This window comes from Erithacus rubecula, assembly GCF_903797595.1.
Source record: "Erithacus rubecula genome assembly, chromosome: 1".
Classification (NCBI taxonomy): Eukaryota; Metazoa; Chordata; class Aves; order Passeriformes; family Muscicapidae; genus Erithacus; species Erithacus rubecula.
This window is the reverse complement of record NC_136658.1, coordinates 24,452,811-24,476,470: the sequence shown is the minus strand read 5'-3', so window position 1 is coordinate 24,476,470 and position 23,660 is coordinate 24,452,811. Positions and strand designations below refer to the sequence as shown.

The following is a 23,660-nucleotide window of genomic DNA, read 5'->3' as shown; positions in this document are numbered from 1 at the left end:
ACCTCATCAGTGCCCAGCTATCTCCCATGTACTCTCTGAGCAACAAGCACTTTTGTTCCCAAGCTAGTTGTCTTTTAAGTGCCTTGCCTGGGTCCTTTTCATTTCTTTTCATTCTGCTGAAAAATATTTTTAGGTTTCTGTTTGGACACAGTGCATGGCATTCCTGTAAAAAATCTTCACTGACAAGACCATTTTTTCTTTTAGTACCGTTTTTCCTACACTGTGTGCCTTAGGTAGCTCATCAGGAACTTCTGTTGTGTCCAGCAAATAAGAATGATACCTCATCAATAAGCCTTTATTCTCACCAGGTATTTTGCCATAGATAATTAAACTGCATTTCTCAATGGCTTCTTATTTGAGGCTACGATACTACACTTCATAATGTTTAATTACTTTATTTGATAGTATTCTAAATTGCTAGACCTATTATGATTCTTACAGAAAGGCTTAGAGATGCCATTGAAGTTGTTGAGGGTTGGTTCACAGCTAAACCACTTGCATGTAGTTCACCTCACAATATGGGGCCAAGGACAAGTGATGTAAATGAAAATCAAATATAGTAATCTGTGATTTTTCTAGGTACCCATAATTTCTACATAATATCCCCCATATCAGTATCAGAAATTCAAACTGCTACTAGTTTCTAACAATTATTAGCTGTTGCTATGTGAGGCATACTGTCAAAGAGATACTCTGTTTGGAAGACGCAGTACTTTATAAATACACACTGAAATGCAAATACTAAAAATAATCAAAATCAATGAGAGAGTTAAATACCCTTTCCACACAGACAAAATGCTCCAATAGCAACATATTAGAAAAAAAGTTGTAATAGAACCAAAATCCTGTCAACCATATTCCATCTTTGAAAAGATACCATATAAATAAAGCTAACTCTGATTGTGCCTCCTGGTGGTTATCAATCACACCCCTAATGTGCTGACTATATTTTGGCTTCCACTTGTGGACAGTGAACAGAGTTGAAAATGACAAACAGCAGCAAGTTCCAAACCTGGGTTATTAGCATGATAATGCTTATATAAGAAAAGATTTTCTATCTTATAAGAACTTACTAAAATTGGCATAGGAACATGTTTATCCAAGTACATACGTATTTTAGTCAAATCTTATTCATACAAAGTCAAGCTTTTCTAAACGGGAACAATTTAGAAGGCTATGCATTTCAAAGTACAGTATGCTATCTGTATCACAAAATGTTTACTCATTAAATTTGTACAAAGATAATTTTTTTCATAAGAACAGTAAAATAGTTATTGACTTGCACACATAGAAAGAAAGCAGATGACAAAATTAGTGAGTAAGCAAAAGGGAAGAGTAGCAAGGCAAATCAAGGCTATGAAATGCTGCAAAATTTTATATCATTGGTTGTACTCACTTTTCCCTCATCTCTTGGGCTGTCACTTAAATGTACAACTGGGCCAGGATGAGTCTTGGTGGATCTGCAAGACAAAAATCAATTAAAACCTGTGAATGTTTTTTGTTGTAAGAAGAGCTAGATACCTCAGTTTCTAGGTGTGCTAACACGTACCTCCAAGAGTTTAAAATAATTGTAAAAAGCTTTAAGAGGGTAAAGTTATAGGTACCTTTTAATATTCTCCTCTATTTCCTTTCTGCCATTATAGAAAGATTCTCTTTTTTTAATGAATCCTTCCTTCATTTTTTAAAATCTCACTATTTTTCCTATTACACTAATTTCTCCTTTCTCTCATTCTTACAGCTTTTTTGCCTTTTCTATTCTCTACTCCATCTCTTTGTGACCTTCCCTCCTTACTTGTTCTATTTGAAGGCTAATTTGCCAAGGATTTACAAAGTCTTCACTGGATTCATCTCAGATACTGATATCATGACTCACCAAGTTCCAATCTCACTAAAGACACGGTTTCAGTAACCTCACCCACACTGCCCTGTCAGGAAGCATTACGGCAGAGGGGTTTCAGAAATGGAACATCTTGCCTCTGATCTGTAAAGTCTTATCTTCAAATCAACACAGTTACACCCACAATGCATGTTCAGTGAGGGTCCTCAGCCACAATACCCATCCTTTTGTAAGCCTATATAGAGATTAATTACAATTCATGACATTATCTCCCTTTCTGCAACATGTATCAACTGCATCTATGCAACTCAGGACTGAAGTTACTCATGTTCAGCACCTGACAGCAAATGCAAATCATAGGAAACTGATTTGATAGATGGAGACTTTTCATCCATCATCTTTTCTAACCTGATCTTCAGGTCCTGGCAGTCATAGAGAGCAAGAAGACAAACAGCAATCCACGCTGAATGCCTGCATAGAAGAGGACTTTTCTCCCATCTAGGTTCTGGGGTCAGAGTACATGTCCCTTGGAGTTCAGCTTAGGATCTGAACATGCATGACTGGTCTTGGTTCACTGAAGGTCATCAGGAAAAATAAAAATGGCAGAGGTTGGCAGAGCCCATAAAGTGTAGAATTTATTTGGAAACCATACATAAAATAACTTAGGCTCCAAGATTTAAAGCAATCTGCAAGAGAATTACAGAAACCAACCAAAACAAGCTTCTCCTGCCAAACTACTCAAAGGATTTTCCTAAAACAATGGCCTCTTTCCTTTGGCTGAATACTACACTGTAGCAAAACCAGCCTCTGTTCTACAGGTCAGACTACAAATCAAGAGGGGGAATGGTACACAAAAATTCTCAGACAACTCAAACATTAAAACACTTTGGACTCATTCATAACTTCATAGGCAGCTCCTTCCCAGAACAGTATGCTCCAACACATTAAAAGCGTGTACACTCTTCTCTGGCTTCTAGATGTTCCCACATTATGTTTTAAATATTTTAACTATTTTGTCATGCACCAAAACTGGGTCAAAGCAGAGAGGCAAAGATCTAGTCTGATATTTATTTCTGAGCTGAGGATAATGAAAAATTACCCCAGACATCCTGAACATACAGCATGTTATTCTCCTACATGAGGTCCCCATGAGCAAGGTTTTTACAGAGATGCAAATAGCAGGAGATCTGACTGTCATTTCTATCCAAGCCAACTTACCAGAGGAGACCACTCTGGCTGAGCTTCTGTTTCTGAGTAACCTGCACTGAAATAAAAATTTCATTTGCAGAACACCGGCCTTGGAGCAGGCAGGGTAGATAGGCAGTGACAGGGAACTGAGGGGTGAGATGAGATTATTTGCAAGCAGCGCTTAGACCTAAGCACGTCCTGTACATCTGTACTGAGGGAGTGCATGTGGCAGTTTGGGACATTCTAGGCTGTTTCAAATGTTTCTGACATAGATTCACCTGTCTGAACATGTTGGAGTATTTTGATGGAAAGAACTAGGTCTGTTTGGAGTATATGCTGACTATGTAGTGTTGAGCAAAGAAGGAAGGGTGAGAATAAGAGGAAAAAACAAGATGAGAAGACACAGCATAAGAATTTTCACTTTTTAGCCAGATAAGAACCATAGGCAGATGACATAAGAGAGAGCAGAGGCAAGCAAACATCAGATATGTTTTCCCAGAAAGCTGAGGACAAATAAGATGGGAGCAGAAGCACAGTGAGGCTGACAAAGCGCAGTGGGTTGGGCAACTATCCCAAGCCATTGAACCAACCAGGATGCACAGTGTGTTGCTAGGCAATTCCAGTCTTGGTACATGACCAGGAATATTGGCAAAATCACAAATGGAGGGAGAAATGAAAAGAGCATACTGTCTTTCTAAGGTAAAGATTGATTTCATTTAGTCAGCTTTTTGCACCTATTAATTTTAAAAGTGATGAATAGTTTAGGCAAATCTATGCAACCAGTTTCTTTGAAGGATACATATGACATTGCTCACCAAAGAATGCATCAATTTCTCTTTGGATAGAAGTGAACACTTACATGAGCTGTTCTCTACTCTTTAGGCTAAGTATACTTTCATAGTCACACAAGCTCGTTGTTCATATGTAAATGGTATAAAACCCCCTGTCTTTTACTACCCATCTTATTTTTATCATATATTCCTGCAGGGTGTAAACTCAAATTTCTGTGCTAAAACCTTGGTTGAAAGGGGAAACCTTGACTAATACAATACAATTTCCAACCTCCTCCATCTCTCTCTTGAATTCATTTTAGATGGAGGAACTGTAATACTAAACTGTATTAATGTTTAAATTTGAAGCTATTGTGAACAAAGCACTCTAATATTGATGACAGATGGTTGTGTATAGGCATTCCTTCAAGCTGGCTTTCGGGAACTGCATAAGAACTAAATAGATCCTATTCCCTGAGAATAGGGAAAACTAAGGAAGAAACAGTAGGTGAATATAAGGTGTAAGTGAAATAGTTAAGCAGAGAATTTTTCATTCCAAAATAGCAGTCAGGGTACAACTGAGAATGACTGAGAGAATAAAAGCTCTGAAAAGACATAAAAAGGAAAAAAAACAAATCCAAGTCAATACACAGCAGAAAGAAAAGAAAGAAAAAAAGAAGTTTAAATCCAAAAACTATCAGCCATGATTTTCAGTAGAAAATTTCTGAAATGAATGCTAACTTCAACAGAGCAAGAAAAAATATATGAGCTTATGATACAAAACTTTGCAACATTTCATAGTCTTTGTTGACCATTAAGCCCAAAAAAACACTGCAGAATTGAAAAATAGAAGCAAAGATTTCCATGACAGCTGTACAGAACTAAAACCAGGCATTTGCTAAGAAGATACTGATACTTTAGGTTGTTTTGCACATCATCAGAAGTTGTTCCTGAAAGCAGCAGGTATTAATTTACTAGGTGCATATTCATTTGGGGAAATGAGAGAGTGGTTATGCTGTAAGATGTGACTCTTTCGCAGAAGAACTGGACTGAAATTAGGACAACAGTCACTGTAAAACAGTATTCAAAAGATTTGTAAGGATGGAAGCCTCTATTTCATTATTTTATCCTAAAATTAGAACACTCAAAAAGAAGTCTTCAGTGATGTTACAATCTGGACCCAGCAAAATCCATAGATCCATAGATGATGTATTCCTTAATCATCCTGGAATGTTTTACGCATTCTAAGGCATCAAGTGACTTAACTAATGTCATAAGAACTTAAAATACCAAGACAATCTCTAAGGCAGGTAAAAGTACACTATGACAAAATAGAATCAAACCAAAACTATTTTCTTCTTGAAAGAAAAAATAGCCTGCACAATTGAAGAAGTACTGTAATGATTTCTGAGAAGAATAAAAATCTGGTGTTAGAAAGGGATAGAAGGAATTAGGAGAGGGGAAAAAGAAAGATAACATCCATATTAGTCATTGTTATGAAGTAGAAGTTGACTGAATGCGGCAGTGCTGAAAAAAGCTGTGCATAGACAAATAGTTCTTTAGTGTCAGTAGTCAGACATCTTCCACAGTTCTGCCTTCCATAAAGGTGCAGTGCTCCAGGGAATTTAAGACCTTCTTGTCATTGGTAGAGCCATAGAGAAATTTAACAGAATGAGTAGGTTAGATATATAGGTGATGTATCTAACCTACTCATTCTGTTAAATTTCTCTATGGCTCTACCAAAGCTGGGATTTGGAGTAAGCAGAATCAGTTTGACTTCAAGATGCAACTCTGAGTCTTAGACACACTTCCTGAAATATCCAGAAGAATGAAGTCTTGAAAATTGTGCTTTCTTTATATCAATAACTATCTCCATTTGGGTTTGCACACAGAGGGGGTAGCAGATTCTTCTAGACCAATACTTCTTTGTACTGCTTTCCCTCATTGCTGTGGATCTACTGTCTGAGTCTTCATTTCAGGAAATGGGGATGGGCAAACAAAGGGCTAAGAAAGGTGATACCAAGTTATGGTCATAACTGAGTTCCAGTTTGCTCAATTTTTTGATCCCCCAATTCCCATAAATTTTGGCAAGTTTCAGTTATTAATTCATTAAATAGTGGGGTGTTAAAATACTGGAATTTACTGGGGACTTATAATGCAGATTTTTCATTTTTGGAATTCAGAGAATTCATATAAAGATTTTCTTTTCCTTTCCAATGCCAGATGACCTTCCCAAATGATCATGCTGTGAAAACCTATCTCATTGTAGTTGGATTAAATGGAGACATGCTGGGCTCATTGACTATTTTTCTCTTCCAAAGCTGTTTCCAAACTTTTGGAAGAAAAAGATAAAAATGGTTTGCTTATTAGAGAGTAGAAAACCAAACAATATCATGAGCCTCAAACCCCTGTGGCAAAGGACTAGCTCTGTTACATGACAGAGAAATGACAAGTGAAAAAGTTTTGATTTATTCATTCTTAGCTGAGAAAATCGTTTCAGTGTGGCCTGAAGTAGTGATAATGAATGAGATGATAGAAATTGCTGAGACAAGAATAGGTACCCATATGCTTGTGGTTTTTTTCAGCTCTGTTCAAGGACAGGTCCACTGAGCCACAGATAGCACACATGATTTAAGAGGGAAATTTTTCCTGTAACTTCCAGGCTTAGTTCTGAAAATAATTTTAAAAAAAATTCAAAAACTCTGTTTCCTTTGCATTATTAGCTTTTTGGGCCTTAATTTCTAACTAACATTAGATACTGTTTAAGCTCAATGAATGGTATCTCCTGCAAGAGAAAACAACAGTCCCTTAGGATAAAATATGTATTATAATCATCTTCTTGACATGTATCTCCACTAGATGCTTCCAAACAGCGCATAAAATCACTATCACTCAAAAAGACAGCGTTCTACAGATCTTTCAGATACAAAAGTAGACAAGAAAATCACAAAAAATCCCCTCTGCACCAAATGCCAACTTTGTAAGTAAAACTAGTTGTGCTGGACACGGTCATCAGATTTCTTGCATCATAAAAATATTGCATCTAAACCTGTTTCTCCTTCAAGTCTTCAAACTACCCAGACTTTTCACCTCAGTCTTTCACTGCAACAGAATCACTTGTGCAAAAAAATTCTTGCAGTCATTTGACAGGTGTTGGGTTTGAGTGTTTTTCTATTACTATGTCAATTGAAAGAATTTTTCCCATTATCATACCAATGGAGCTGGCCGGGTCACACCCAGGATCTCTGATGACTCTAGACAAAAGGGATCAGTGGCAGCGGCTCCCAGAGGGGCCTCTCGTGCTTCCCGAGGGGACTTGTGTTTCCAGCAAGCTCAGAGAAGGAGGCCCCGTCTGCAGCCCCTGCTATGGAACACAGGAGAGCCAGACCCTCTGTGATCACCGGTCCTGCATCTGCCCCGTTCCAGCCTCCTGCCTCTGCGGACACAGCTGATCACCCGGACACAAACGGTGAGTGAGAAGCCACCCGCTCCAGCCCGTTCCCACCCGAGACCGGCGTGGCCGCTGCCGCCCCCCTCCCGTCTCCGCTCCTGCCTGCCCTCTGCAGCTGCAGGACTGGGACTAAGCACAGAGACAGCGTGCTTGCATCTAAAGGGACTGAAACCGAGTTATCTATTGTGTTCTGCTAGCAATTTTAACAACTGCTGTTGTTTCCTGCTTGTACGGTTAGATATATTAGTAAAAGAGCTGTTATTCCTACCTCCTTATCTCTGCCTCAGAGTCCTTGATTCAAACAATTATAATACTTGGAGGGGAGTGGAACCAAAGTCTCTATTTCAAAGGGAAACTTCTGCCTTTACTGGCAGACACCTGTCCTTTCAAACCCAGGACAACAGGCCTGACTGAAAATATTTGGTTGTTTCTGAGGATGAGGGTTACATGTAGATTTCATTAGAAGCAGATTGAAATCAGTGAAAAGTAAGAGGGGCCCAATTAAAAGAAAGAGAAGTTATGTTGATAGTCTCACAGTTTTAGAAACTGAATGAGAATTGCACGAAAGAGGATGAACTTCAGGCTTGTTAGAACATGTGATACACAAACTTGAAACACTTAAAATTTATTTTATAAACCTTCTGTTTAAGCTGAGGACTTTAATGTAGCAGCAGAGCAATGGTTTTAACTGGTCTTTTCTTGCCAATAAGTTTGAAAGATATATGATTGCACAAAAAGTAATCCCTTTCCTTCCAAGCTTTATAGAGAAGAGTAACATCTTCAAGCTAACCTCGCACTCTGAAATGTTACCATTAACTCAGAATTTAACATAATGTTCTGAGCACCACTGCCCCTTGTATTATTTATAGTAAGGTTGAAGATTTACCTGAATTTTACATACATATATTTTCCTATCTTCTTTCATCTTATAAAGCACCTAACATAACAGACCCTTTGAATTTATACCCCTCAGAACAACCTGATTTTACTGTAACTACGAAGTTGGTCTTGAAAATTCTAGAGATGCCTTACAACATGAATTATTTTATGATTCTGTAATACCTAAATGTGAAAAATATTCAAAAACTATGTGAAAATAATCTGGAGTTTAAAAAATATAATCAAATCAGAACATATTCATGGCCCAAAATAAAACTGTTCTCTCAAACATTTTTCTCAGTACTATTCTAAAGGAAAGTTTACAATCATGAGCTCAACCTCATGATGTACATTTAAAGTTAATAACACTTCCTTTAAAAGCTAATCTACATTCCCTTTTACGTGCAGGAAAGCAACAATAGTGGAAGAAACATCATAGTTTATTACCAGAGAGAGTTGAAATTACTTTAATGAGTCACCCAGATTCAACTTCAGAGGGACTATAGCATCTATAAAAGTGGCTGCTGTGGCAAACATCACCATTATTCCCATCAGCCTCTTCCTCTAACACAGAGAAACTAATCTGGAGACACATAGGAACCCCTGTCCACCTGCAAAATATTTACAAGGACAAAGTTCAACCACTCCATATCAAGGAGTACATGGTAAGATTGGATGGAGAGGATGGAGCTTTAGAGAAGTGCACTGCTTACATGATCAATTTATCCTTGTAAGACTGGTAGACCTAGAAGTAGTAATGAATGAATACCTGTGCTCATCTGTCAGCAAAACAATACATGGCAAACTTGCTTTTTAGAAGAAAAACCTATTTTGGCAACCATGAAGCACCTCCAAGTACTTCGGGTGACATGGTCTATCTTTATTATGCTGTCATTACCTTTCAGAACTTATGGAAAATCTAGGTATTTTCCTGCATAGAAAACACAAACAAGATAGGAGGGGTGGCTTGCTTCCCTGAAGGTTCTAGAGAGGAAGCATATTGCACAGCATCTAGCCTATGTCAACAAATCAGTAGTGGAGCTTGTTAGAAAGCAGCCCTTATTTCCCACATAGAAAGAGAGGCTTCATTCTATTCTACTCTCATGAAAAATGTTTTTTGTGGCCACTAAAATAGTTTAAAAATAGTTATCCAGAAGAATTTTGAAATAATTAGAAAGTGAAACTTGGTGGAAGGCCTCCAGTCCATAAAAAAAAAAACTTTTGGATCTATTTCTGTACAGAATAGAAACATCCTAATTTCTGGAGGAAAGAAAATTACAAGTACACACAAAATGAAAACACGTTGTTTGCAAAAACTTAAAGACATTATCTACTCAATTTAGTAAACACAGACATTCTAAAATACAGGATTCAAAAAGCCCTCCAATATGTCAGTGTCAACAAAACAGAGTGAGAAACAGAAAACAATTAGAACACTTTCTACCTAAATAGCTCATCAAAATGATCATACTCCAGTGTAAACCATGTATTCCAGCAGTACTTTTCTGCAGCCAAAACTACTAAACAGAACCAAGCAGTCTCACTGGGGCAGAACAACCAATCATTCCAAAACTGAGAACTGGATGAAACATTTACCAGCAGACTGGACCCTGATTACTATTTGAATACTTGGTTTTATGTCCTTTGAAGGTAAACCTATATTTTTTATAACTGTGCCTATGAAGTTTGGTGAGGGCAGAGAGGGAAAAAGAAAACAAGGCATCAGTTCAACCTGAGGGAGAGAGTGATTAGAATAACAATAATAGATGGAAAAGAAAGGAAGGAATTTTTGAGAACTGGGGTTACACTTCAAGCCTGTGACCCTGTTCTTAGCTACTGTTCTCTTGGTTCACTGAGATTGGTGTATTTCAGTTCACTACCAGAGGTTATAGGCCCCTCGAAACACGAAGCGAATGTCTCAGAAACTGCAAGAAGTACTTTGAGCTTTCCCACAGAAGTTCCTCTTGCTGGAACTTCACAGAGGAAACAGCAGAGAAAGAGCTTTAAATTTCTGTTGAGACTTTTACTTCCAGGAAGCATAGATGTATTCCAGTCAGATTTTTTATATGTCTCTTTCCATTTCATACCCACAACACAGGCAGCTGGCTAAGCCTGTTAGAGAACTATAATTTAATAGGCACTCTTTATCTTTCCTATCACTTCATCAGGTTTGGATCTGTTCAAATTAACCTTGAAATTCTCGTTTCATATGGTGAGCAGGAGGCTTCGTCTAGAGACTGCCTCCTGTCCCTTCTCATCTAAATGATTCCACAGTTCAATGAAGAAAAGTTCTCTGCAGAGTCTTAGGGCAAATATCCTGCATTATTCACTTCATGGGATGGAGGATATGGTATCAAGCTTTTCTCAAAAAAAATAGCAATATCTGAATTTTAGTGATTAAAGATTTTCTGTATTTCATGGAACTTCATATTTAGCAGTACACCAAAATATTTTTCTTTTATATGAAATATAATTGCATGGTCTCTAACAATCTAATTAATAATGTCCTATAAAAAAAATCAGTTAATGCTGCAAATGCATTCACTGAAATTAAAGGCTTCAAAAGATCTGGCAATATTTGCAAAACCAAGTAATTCTTAAAAATTAAACTTAGGACAGCTATGAAAATGACCACATATACAAATGAAAAAAATCTGCACTTACAGTTCTATTGCCTTGTTCCACATGATAACATATCCAGAAAGAATGAAGGACTCAATATTTACAATGTGTGTATTTCCTCTCTCTGTTCCAACATAAAGCCATTTACTCTGGAAAGGTAGATGGCAGTAAGTAATCCTAGAAAAGGAAAAAGAAAACACAAACAAAAAAAATATAAGTGACTGAATATCACACAAACAATATTTTTAACACTTTTGCAGCTGGAAGAATTTTTCTCTCAATTTTATAACTTCAGAAAAGCCTGACTAGCAGACATTCTGAAAAATGTGCAGGTTCTGGGGGTTGTCTCCAGGACTCCAGCACTGAACTAAGTCTATCTATCTCCAAGAGTACATAAATTGCACTTTGATGGTATTCAAGACTCTCAAGGAAGGCTTTCTTATATCCTGTCTCAGATCAAGCAGATTATCCAGTCAAACAAACAGAATTTTGTGGACTCTCAAGGAAGGCTTTCTTATATCCTGTCTCAGATCAAGCAGATTATCCAGTCAAACAAACAGAATTTTGTGGACATCAATGGGATTCATGTTTTGCACAACATAAATATAATACCATAATTCACAGAAGAAAACATTCATTTATTTGCCATCTGGAAGAGAAGGGCCTTAGCTAAGAGGATTTATCAAAACTGAACTACCACAGTCACACTGAATCCCATACTCATTACAAGGTGATGAAAAAGTGCTACATTAGCTTGGAAAGATGTCATGACAATTTCTCATGATAATGCATAAAAGTTTTCACAAATGACAAATTAATAGATTCAGGTTACTTTCATAATATGGTTCTTAAACAGATATTACATACACTAAACCAAAATCTATATGCGATGGGAAAACATTTGCTACTAAAACATAAGTGAATGCATGCTACCTATAGAGAGTGAAACTTAATCCAACTTTATGGCACAGACTAGTAAGTTTTGACAAAAATCAAGTATTTTGCTCGGTGTGTCATGTTATTATATTTATCACTCAGTTCATAAACAGGTTTTCTCTGGCTTTTATATACAAACTTGATTTTTGTTTTCCTTAGCACGTTCATCCACCACAAAAGTACATAGAGTATTTAAAACCATGCATACTTAAAATTTTCATTCTTATGGTACAGCAATTTTTCTGAATTTATTATAAAGGAGTGAGAGAGGCACTGGCAATCTTTCAGTAATTTTGGCTCTCTCAGTCAAGTAAAGTCCTCTAAATAGAGCATTTGCCACTCTTTAAGGGATTGTTCAATAATTATACAATTAAATATACTTTACATGATTGTTCCCTGCAAAGTACTCTCAACAAACAAGAAGGCTCCAAACAGATTATACACAGTATTTGCATAGTTCTGTAGTTTTCCAAGTGTTTAATAAACTGTCAGTACTTTTAATGCTAAATTCATTCAAGTGAGGAAAATTACTTTTTTTTTGTACTTATGCATCACACTGGATTGAATACATTTGAAATATGGAGTCTTCACGCTGTAATTTATGGAGAAAATGATTGTGGAATCATGGAACCTGGAATAAGGCTTACCCTTCACAGAAGCCTTGTTTTGTTGATTAAAGTGAGACCTAAATATGAGATAGCCTTTGTTCTGTCCAGCTGTACAGGACTAAATTTTACCATCAGTTGTCTAATTTTGGATTTACCAATCCTCTTACTTCAAACTAATCAACTCTATTTCTTTTACTTTCTCTTCAGGTGCATCATTTCCTTCACTTCTTAAATTCATATTTAGTCCATTTTGTTGCTGTTGTTTTTTAATTTCTTGCATTTCTGTACTACCTCTACTCTTTCTTCTTTCACTGCAAAGACCATGGATGCTTTGTTAGTTTCCAACACATAAAAAACTTCTCTAACTAATAAACCCTCTTAATCACTTCATGTTGAAGCTGACCCATCACTTGTTTGTAGTAAACTGTTAAATTACAAGAAGAGATAATTTTGACTTGAAAATGTTGAAAACATAAATGTCTAGTGACTGCCAAAAAATTGTAAATTCCTAAGTGAACCCTACTTGACTTGAATACTGCTACTCCAAATTCATGTAGTAGTGCCATCAGACTAAGCAGGTTCCAGTCCACCTTGGACAACACTATTTTCAGTCCTCTGCTAAATCCATTCACAAGCCACTATGGGGTACTACAGAAAACTTGATCTCCCATGTACAAGAATGAATCCAATGTCTTGATTATGAATAAAGTTTCAACATCACCTCACACACTGTTTGAGACTGCTTTTTGTCTTTTTTGAGATTTGCTTCCACATCATAATCTCTAGGACACACTGCCACAAACCCAACAAAGTGGGTGCCTGCATTCCCAGATATTGCATGGTCTCCATTTGCCTGTCTTAAGTTCAAAATTTCAAGAACATAATTCTATAAGAACAAGGTCCTGCAGCAAGAGAAAAATCAGACCAATGTACTAACTACTAATAAGTAGTTAGGCCATAAGTTACTAGACTTAATATCATGCTGGCCTATCTGAAATCCCAGACACCAGTCACTACTAAATCTGGATGCAGAATATGAAGCACCCAAAGAGAATTATATATTGCTAAAGAACGGAAAAAAGCACCACAACCTGCCTGTTTTCTCAAATGCAGCTACTTCCTCTTAAATAATTTAGTTTTGTTCTGCCAAATTTATAGGGCAGCCAGGTACAAAAGTATTCTGCATATTCTTTCTTCAACAAAAAGCTACCCTATGAGTCTTTATAGTTTATCCAAACTGTTATTAAACATTATGAAATGCATAAATGTTATTATGAAACCTTTTACAGCATGTGAGCTTATAAGAAAATATCATTTCCTTAAAGACAATCCAGGTACATAACAAATCTAATAGAGCATGGGGATTTTAATACAATATATTGCCAGTCTTCACCAAACAAAGCCATATGATTTTCATATTTTCCTAAAACTCTGCACTTCTCTGAAGCAGTTTTATTTTTACATCATGTAAATTAAATTCAAACTTCTTTATATATTATTATTGACTTTTCAGGTATATAGAAAGTATTATCTTGACTTTGATGACTGGAAGCTTTGAAGCAAGACTTAGATTTTTAATTAATGTCTTTCATCTCAGTAAGTACTGAAATTGCATAACAATTTCTTCAAGAGAAAATAATGAAGTCTCATACTGTAGTTTTCATTGTGGATGAAAGGCATTTTATTATATGACTCTATTAGTCATATATTCCACAAGCAAATTAAGATGTCTTTCAATGCAATTACAAAAACAAGCCAACAAGCCAGAAAGAAAGAAAGGCTATTTTTCTTCATAAGAGGTTAGGGGTTCTACTGAATTATGTCAGCATGAAGTGCTTCTGACAAAGTTTAACCAGATTGTCATCTGATTGAGATAACATACAACAAAATTAAATATAATCTTGGAGATTTTCTTGATGTTGATCAATTAACAGAAGGTCAGCAAAAATGTGGATAACATACATTCCTAGAAGCAAACCAAAATAATGAATCTTACTGACCATTATAATAGCAAAAAATTGAGGAATAGATAGCAAAAAGGTGTTTCTATTCCGCCAGAACAGTCTGAAACATATAGTTTTTCTCCCAAGTGATGAAACAGGATATAGAATATCCTGTAGAATATAGTAATTTTTAAAAAAATCAAGAGGTACTAACTAAAACACTTAAATTATAATTTAGCAAGGAAAACTATTTTGCTAAGGTCCTAAAAAACATATAATATTTAAGTAATTAAACATATTATTTACATAAATTTTGCAGAGAATATGAGAGATATAATGGAATAAATGAAAGAGGCATTGTCAAAACATTGAACATTATTTTAGAAAGGAATGTATTCTGACAAGAAAATCTTGAAAAGTTGTATTTTTCAGAAAATCACAGCACTCTACAGTCTAACAACCACGGTCAAAAATTCACTGCATATTAGTAGAATTCTACAATGTTAAAATAATTTAGGATGCTATAACTTCTAAAGTACTAGTAAAAACCCTCCGATTACTTAAAATCATATTTAATATGTTAATTGTATTCCTCTAAGAAAAAGAAAAGATAATTTTGAGAATGCCTCATTCTGCCTCTGCTTTGTTATTTTTGCTTTTCTATTTTTAGCATGAAAAGTTTTCTTGGAATAGCATTGCTGGTGATGCGTGAGGAGACATGCTGATGGGTTGAGAGTAAATTTAATTTTTGGTAAAATGCGAAACAGCTATTCCAATTTAATTATTTAAATGCTCATTCATATACATAAAAACTGCAATTAACTTTATACTATGATTTTTCCCTTTATAATCTTAAATATGAACAAGCATAGAAACTGTGTATTCCTTATGCCAGCACTGTCAGAATTCAATTTCTACAAGTTCCTACAGAAAACACACTTTAGCTTGAACTCCCTTTCAGAATCCTACCAAAATAAACTACAGTGTCCAGGTTCTCAGGAAATATGGAAATGTCACAAACTGACAGTAAAAGAGGGAGATAAAACTTAAAGGAGAATTAACTTGGGAACATGTGCAACTGACAGGAAGCAAGCGCAGTAGTGCAAGACATGTCAGTCATGATCCTGGCCCACTTCTGCTCTCAGTGACTCCTAGGGGACTGCCACTGTCTAGCACCCAATTTACAGTGCATTGCCCCAGCATGGATGAATTCAGCTGCTGAGAAAGTTGATCATCTTCTCAAGATAGTTGTGGCTATCAGAAGTCTACTTTTTCATTGCTGTGATTATGGCTCTTTTCTTGAGTCCAGGAATTTTCTCCAGCATCCTCTGGTGCTTTCACTGCTTTCCACTAATTTATGCTATTTCTTCCTTCAGCTGATCATCCCCAAGAGAGCTATCCTCTTGGCACTGCCACCTGATAGACTGGGCATGATCTCTGGTACTTGCCAATGACTGGCTGATGTTATGTCAGGTCCTCTTTCAAAACAGCTCTTTGAAAGGATTACTCTAGAGAGGAATCTGTGGCCTGTGTAGCTTTCAATGAATATTCACAAACCACTGCATAAGCCCTTCCCTGCCTTCTCGACTTCTGCAGGATTTCTTCATTCCAACAAAAAAACTACAGCTGCAGAGGGGGCTTCATGACTTTATATCAACCCCCTTCTCCTTCAATCATCATGCACAAATTATTTTCAGGCAATTTATTTTCTTCCCTCATTCTCCCTTAATCTTTTGGTAATTTTGATACAAAACAAAGCACACCAGACTCATCTACTGCCCTATCCTTCTGGTAGCTTCTGGCTATCCAGTATTCTCAGAAAGTGTAAGGTTACTTTTCCATCAGTTTAGTAGAAGATATTTAAGCTGAGATTACTGGTTTAAGTCACAAAATGGACACAGAAAGATTTGGACAGATATTCAGGCAACGTAATTTGTACCTGACCTGAAGTGCCTAAACAGAAGCACAGATTAAAGCTACTGACAATGAAAGAAAGTAGTTGTTTTCAGCAGATCTAGTAAAGGATGTAAATTATGAGGTATTTGGCCTCTGGAGGTATTTGATCTTCTTCCTGGTCTATGTATAAATTTAGAGCTCACCAGCACTATAAGACATGTAAAAAACATGTACAATAGCAGTAATTCATGCAGTCTGCCATCCACATGATGTGATATGTTTTCAGCAGATGGTTGTGCAGTTCCCAAGATAGATGTGAACTTGATCTGTGCATAGTAATAACATTTCCTCTGCTACAGGGAGTGTTCAGGAAGCCCTGGGAAGGCAGAAATCCAAGATGAACTCCATTATTATATGAGTTCCAATGTTTAACTTCAATGCTCATTTTAACTTACTTGCAGAGTATGCCAAGTCCGTAGGGCTGATATAAGAGCACAGAAAATACTTTAAATTACTAGCTGGCTGACTAAGAGTCAAATGAAATATAGAGCAGTTTAATACATCTGGAGAGTTCATTACACACAGGGTCTTAGTGATACTAATCACAACATGAGTATTTCTCCTATTCACACTAAATTCTCCAAATACCACATAAGATAATTTCAAAAATTTCTAGCAGCCCTGCACACACAGGTGCTAGCAGAAAATGAATGAACCAAATATGCCTTTGAGATTGATACTTGTAGTCAACCTGTTTTTTAAAAATGTGGTTTAATTTTAATTTAAAATTTAAAAAATCTTCCCTTTCACATATATTTTCTTCTAGCAACAGTCAAACTTCATTTTGAATTACAATCAGTTGATTTGTCTTAGTTTATGTTTTAATTACTAACATAGAAGAAAACAAAATAGCGCTAAAACCACATTGAATACAAATTGCACTGCATCATGGTGAAAGCATAACATGGGATAAACGCCATTGTTATTTAGGAATATCTGGACACAAAAGGAACATTAAGGTAAATTATATTCTCAAAATACTGTGTGAACAGTTCTGTCCAGATTTTTTTTCCAGAGGATTATACAGACTGCTCAAATATTTGTTGTTATAAGACTATAGTGCATCCACTGCAAATAAAGGTGATGACAGGACTGGGTGAATGAAGAGTATCTATCTAATGAGAAATGTAAGAACTAGAACTTAATTTTATTTTTCCACTAAATTCAGAGCTGAATGTGACTACTCACTACGTAGTGAATCATCTCTACCAATAAATTCTACACTAATAATTAAACTCACAAACTATTTAAATTAAAAACTGTGAAACAAGTCACCATTTAGCTCATATACCACTGTGCCTATTTTCTGACCGAACAACTGTTGGGGGTTGTTTTTTCCTTTCCTCTCTGTCTGTGGAATTTTTTCCCACTGACATGCTAAGGAGCACTGATTGCAAGGTCCTTGAGGCTCCATTTATTCTAGGCACAGACTTCCTCAGGAACAGCTACTACGAAGACCCAAAGGGGTTCAGGTGGGCTTTTGGAATAGCTGCTGTAGATGCAGAGGGCAATAAAAAATTGAACACTTTGCCTGGACTATCAGAAAACTCATCTGCAGTAGGACTGCTCAAGGTGAAAGAGCAACAGAGCAACAGGTGCCAATTGCCACCTCGACAGTGCACCGCCAGCAGTACCGGACAAATTGAGATGCTGTGATCCCCATCCACAAGATGATCTGTGAGCTGGAGAGCCAAAGGGTGGTCAGCAAAACGCACTCACCCTTCAACAGTCCCATCTGGCCTGTGCACAAGTCTGATGGAGAATGGAGATTGACTGTGCACTATCAGGCATTGAATGAAGTGATTCCACTGCTGAGCGCTGCTGTGCCAGATGTGCTGGAACTCCAGTATGAGCTGGAGTCCAAGGCAGCAAGGTGGTATGCCACCATTGACATTGCCAATGCATTCTTCTTCATTCCCCTGGTAGCAGAGTGCAGGCCTCAGTTTGCTTTCACCTGGAGGGGTGTGCAATACACCTGAAACCCACTGCCCCAGAGGTGGAAACACAGCCCCACCATCTGCCACGGACTGATCCAGGCTGCACTGGAGAAGGGGGAGGCTCCAGAACATCCGCAATACATTGATGACATCATTGTGTGGGAGCACACGACAATGCAGGTATTTGAGAAAGAAGATCATCCAGATTTTGCTGGGAGCTGGTTTTGCCATCAAGAAAAGCAAAGTGAAAGGACCTGCCCAAGAGATTCTGGGAGTGAAGTAGCGAGATGGACAGCATCAGATCCCCACTGAGGTCATCAATAAGACCACTGCAATGTCTCCACCAACAAGCAATAAGAAAACACAAGCTTTCCTAGGTGCCATAGGCTTTTGGAGAATGCACATTCCTGAGTACAGCCAGATTGTGAGCTCTCTCTACCTGATTACCCACAAGAAGAATAATTTCCACTGCAGCCCTGAACAACAGCAAGCCTTTGCCCAGATCAAACAGGAGATTGCTCACATGATGCCCTTGGCCCATTAGGACGTGACCAGAGGTAAAGAATGTGATTTACGCTGCAGCCAGGAACCATGGTCTGTCCTGGAGCCTTTGGCAGAAAGTGCCTGGGGAGACTTGAACTCTGAAGTTACAGAGGGTCCAAAACCAACTACACCAAACTACAACCGAAACTACAACCAAACTACAACCAAAATCAACATAGAAAGAGATCTTGGCTGCCTATGAAGGAGTTCAAGCCTCAGAGTTGATTGGCATGGAAGCACAATTTCTCCTGGCACCCCAACTATCAGTGCTGGGGTGGATGTTCAAAGGAAAGGTTCCCTCTACCCACCATACCACTGATGCAACATGGAGAAAGTGGATTGTCCTCATCACGCAGCGCGCCTGTATTGGTAACCTGAATCATCCTGGGATTTTGGAAATAATTACAAATTGGCTGGAAGGTGAAAATTTTGGTCACGCTGATGAAGAGGAGCAGGAACAAGTGACCCGGGCTGATGAAGATGCACCATACAACCAACTGCTGCCAGCAGATGAAGCATGCCATGCTCTTTTCTCTGATGGTTCCTGCCGCATTGTGGGGATGAACCGGAAATGGAAAGCTGCCGTATGGAGCCCCACATGACAGGTTGTACAAGCTACTGAAGGAGAAGGTGGATCAAGTCAACTTGCTGAACTCAAAGCTGTTCAGCTGGCCTTGGACATTGCTGAGAGAGAGAAATGGCCAAAGCTCTACCTTTACACTGATTTGTGGATGGTAGCCAATGCTCTGTGGGGTTGGCTGGAAAGGTGGAAAAAGGATGACGGGCAAGGTAGAGGAAAACCAGTCTGGGCTGCTGCTGAGTGGAAAGACATTGCCACTTGGGTAGAGAAGCTACCCGTGAAAGTCCGTCATGTGGATGCCCATGTTCCCAAGAGTCGGGCTAATGAAGAACACAGGCACAACAAACAGGTAGATCAGGCTGCTCAGATAGAGGTCTCAAAGATAGACTTAGATTGGGAACACAAGGGAGAATTGTTCCTAGCTCAATGGGCCCACGATGCCTCAGGCCATCAGGGTCGGGACAACACCTATAAGTGGGCACGAGACTGAGGGGTGGATCTAACCATGGACAGCATCTCTCAGGTTATTCATGACTGTGAGACGTGTGCTGCCATCAAGTAGCCCAAGTGGGTGAAGCCCCTCTGGTATGGGGGGTGGTGGTCCAAATATAAGTATGGAGAGGCCTGGCAGATCGACTATATCACACTGCCTCAGACCCGCCAAGGCAAGCGCTACGTGCTGACCATGGTGGAAGCCACCACTGGATGGTTGGAGACCTACCCTGTGCTCCATGCCACTGCCCGGAACACCATCCTGGGCCTGGAAAAGCAAGTCCTCTGGAGGCAAGTCCCCTGAGAGAATTGAGTCAGACAATGGGACTCATTTCAAAAATAGCCTTATAAACACCTGGGCTAAAGAACATGGCATTGAGTGGATGTACCATATTCCCTACCATGCACCAGTGGCTGGGAAAGTCGAACGGTGCAATGGTCTGCTTAAAACCACCTTAAAGGCACTGGGTGGTGGGACTTTCAAGAACTGGGAGATCAATCTACCAAATACCACATGGTTACTAAACATCCGAGGTTCCACTAACCAAGCAGACCCTGCCCAATCTGAGCCCTTGAGAACATCAGACAGAGATAAGGCCTCAGTGGTACTCCTGAGAGGTATGCTAAGAAAAACTGTTTGGGCGAACTCTGCCTCTAGCAAAGACAATCCTGTCCTTGGAGTGGTTTTCCCTCAAGAGCTAGTTTGTACTTGATGGGTGATGCAAAAGTATGGAGAGACCCAATGCATACTCCAAGAAGACCTTGTTCTAGGGTGAACTATCTATGACACTGTGACTGTATCTGTAACTGCATGTATATATATAATTCAGAGGCTTTAATTTGATGTATCATGTTGATATGGGAAAAATTTGGGGTGGATAGTGTTGGTGTCTGTGTCTTTTTTCTCTTTTACTCTCTGTGGAATTTTCCCCATTGTGGTGCTAAGAAAACTTGTTGGCTACACCCTAGCTCACAGATAGCTATTGTGGCTAGTGAAAAAGGGGAGGGAAGGAAAACACTGCGAGATGGGGGAGGCTAGCTACGTGGGCTCACTTTCTCGCTTGCTGGTGGGATTGGAGGAAGACGTGAGGTGCTGCTCCCTTCCACCCCCCGCCATCCCAATGCCAAGAGCGCAGTTTGCTGCTGTTGGACATGGCACTGCTGCCTTCCCCACTCCAGCCTGCTACCTCTGAGCATGCAGCCAAGTGCTGCAACCCACACGGCAGCGGGGAATTCTTCTTCCATCCTTCTCCCACCTGGGATGCTGCAGACATCTTTCTCAGCCCTCTGCAGCTGTGTGGGACCTGCCCTGCCCCCATCACTGGTACTGAGCACAGGGAGAGAGTGTCAGCGGCTGAAAAGGACTGGAATGGAGTTACTGTTCTGTTTTGTTGTTAATTTTCATAGCTGTTATTGTTTTTGATTGTCTGGTTAGATAAATTAGTAAACAGCTGTTATTCCTACCCCCATATCTCTGCCTGAGAGCCCCTGATTCCAAAATTAGAATAATAAGGTGGGAGGGGAGTCTGCATTCTCCATCTCAGCGAGGAGCTCCTGCCTTTCTTGGCAAACTAGGACACCCCCCACCCCCACTTCAATTTCTGCAAATTCTATGTACAATAAATGTTAAGAAAACATTTTCACTTTAGAGTTTAATTTAAGGCAAATAGGCTTATATAGTGCTGAGATATCTAACACATTTATTTTGAAAAGCAACAAAGCTTATGCAGCATTTTTCAACATATTATTTAGAGATGTTGTCTGGTTCGTGGTCCATTGTTGCTATCAAGGTGTTTAAGATACAAGTATTTTTCATTTTAAGATACAAGCATAGTGCCCTTTACCTGAAATATTATACATAAGAAACTTACAAGAATAAGAAACAGGAATACAAGAAGCACACAAAAACCCCCAACATAATATTTTTAGAAATGCAGATGGAAAACAATTTCTTTCTCAAGATATTTTGGTTTTGTCCTTTTTTTAAATTGGATTTATTGGCACATTGTGAAGCATTCTTTTTTTTAGAAATTTGGACTGATCATTAATCCTTTAAAGTGTTGAAAACAGAAACACAAAGTTCAAGGTAAGGAACCATGAATAGTATATTCTGTTTCTTGTTTCCCTCCTTTTCTGTTACAATAATTGAGAATAAAAGTATAAAAGTAGGCTGTTCCTCTGTTTCTTCAAAAGCCAGAATTTCTTGTGTATACCTTCTGGACAGGAAAAATAAAGCTAAAAGCCTGAAGTTAAGCCCATTCTTGACTTGTGAGCTTACTATTTCAAATGACTTTGCAACCCCAACTGTAGTTAATAGCTTACAGCACTTTCAAAATACCTGTTTTAAGAAATGTTTATGTAAACCATGAAAATCATCAGTGTAGCAACTATATGAACATTTGTAATGGGTGTCAACATAAATTATTTATAAGCAGTTAACTCAAAGGAACCTAGAACAAATCAGAAAAAAGCATGTTCAGAAATGCATTAGATGCATTCCATTCAATCAAATTATTAAACCCACAGATCCAATTTGAATGAAGAGTTAATTTATGTATTTAGATAAAATCTTATGAGGTTACTATGAACTCTTTACAAAGACAGTCAGAGTCTACAGCATGCCAGAGGACCTTTGGTTTTTCCCAGTTTTATTTTTTATAACTAACTTTTTTACAACTCCACAGAAGGTCACCCTGGCCTGTTCAGCATGCTATAATATATACAGAAAGACAGCTGCACTATAACTTCCTGTAAGACACAGGCATTGAAATTCTCACCCTCAGAAACTCTAAGGCTATCTGCAGTAGCACTGCAGCAAGTTATCAGCATTATTGGAACTCAAGAACAGCTTAGAAGTCACTCTTGAGATCCCTTGCAAGGGGATGTACAACTTTTGTAGCCTGTGCTATGGATAATTTGTTTCATTTTCAGAATGACAGAAAATTACCTTCCTTCCTCTCGGCCAAACACACAGCAAAAAAGACACCCTCTTTTCTCAACTCCCTTTTATGGTTTTGACTGCAAATTCATTGGAATATTTTACCTGTAGAAGCAAGATCACTGACAGTGACACTTTCTCCCAGCCTAGATCTTTAGTTACACAACATTAAACAAAGTTATGCAGTGGATCAAACAGGTGTAATATGAACACTTAGTCCCAAGAGAAAGAAACAAGGAAATTACATGGAAACATGCTTCCTTAAATAGAAAAAGATGCTGGAAGAAACCAGCATACTTTTCACTGACTTCTAATTTGTTTCTGATGCTGATTCAAGGTCACAATAAAAATGAGAATAAAAGTTCTACAAAATCAGTGAGGTGAGCAAATTAATCAAACAGGGTTGGAAAACAGACTCTTGCTTTCATCTTCAGAGGAAAGACAATGTACATGATTTTTCTTGTGTATTGGCTTGTGAAATCACTTTTTCATATTTGTAATAATTCATTTGTCCTCCATAAATTTCTTTGAAAGTTAAGTAAAAATGGGGTTGTAATATCAAACACAGTGACAGTGATGGGCAATACAGAACACAGAGCACAAAGTAAGAGCCATAAGTTTCTTAGCAATGAAAGAAAGCCAAATAACAAAGACTGGAACAGGAAGATGATGTTCTCAAAAGAGAAGGTTTTTTATGTGTTTATTTCATTGATTTTGTAGCATCTGCATTAAAACACCCCAAACACCTAAGGGTAGAATTTCTCTCATCCCTTCCCCCAACACTGAATACATAAATCAAAAATGCAGTGTTTGATTCCCAATCTCATTGTTCTAAAAAAGTAAATTGGGACCTAGCTCAAAGATAAAAGGTTGAAATTTATCTTTTGTTTAACAGCTTGACTTCACAGAGCTGTTAGAAAAGTAAACTAAAGTTATGTTAATATTTCACTCTCTGCTAGCTGCAGCATACAAAAATCTGT

General features: G+C 38.1%; 1 protein-coding gene across 6 annotated transcripts in view; it reads right to left on the bottom strand.

Annotated features, from left to right (window-relative positions):
- The window catches only part of STXBP5L (syntaxin binding protein 5L), a 195,308-nt gene that overhangs the window by 89,457 nt on the left and 82,191 nt on the right, over window positions 1-23,660 (bottom strand). For all 6 annotated transcript variants that reach the window (XM_079305321.1, XM_079305323.1, XM_079305324.1 and 3 more), the window contains 2 exons: window positions 10,790-10,924; window positions 1,397-1,460 (listed from right to left, as the gene is read on the bottom strand). In XM_079305321.1, coding sequence (XP_079161447.1) covers window positions 1,397-1,460; window positions 10,790-10,924 — 199 coding nt within the window. The remainder of the gene's footprint in view (window positions 1-1,396; window positions 1,461-10,789; window positions 10,925-23,660) is intronic.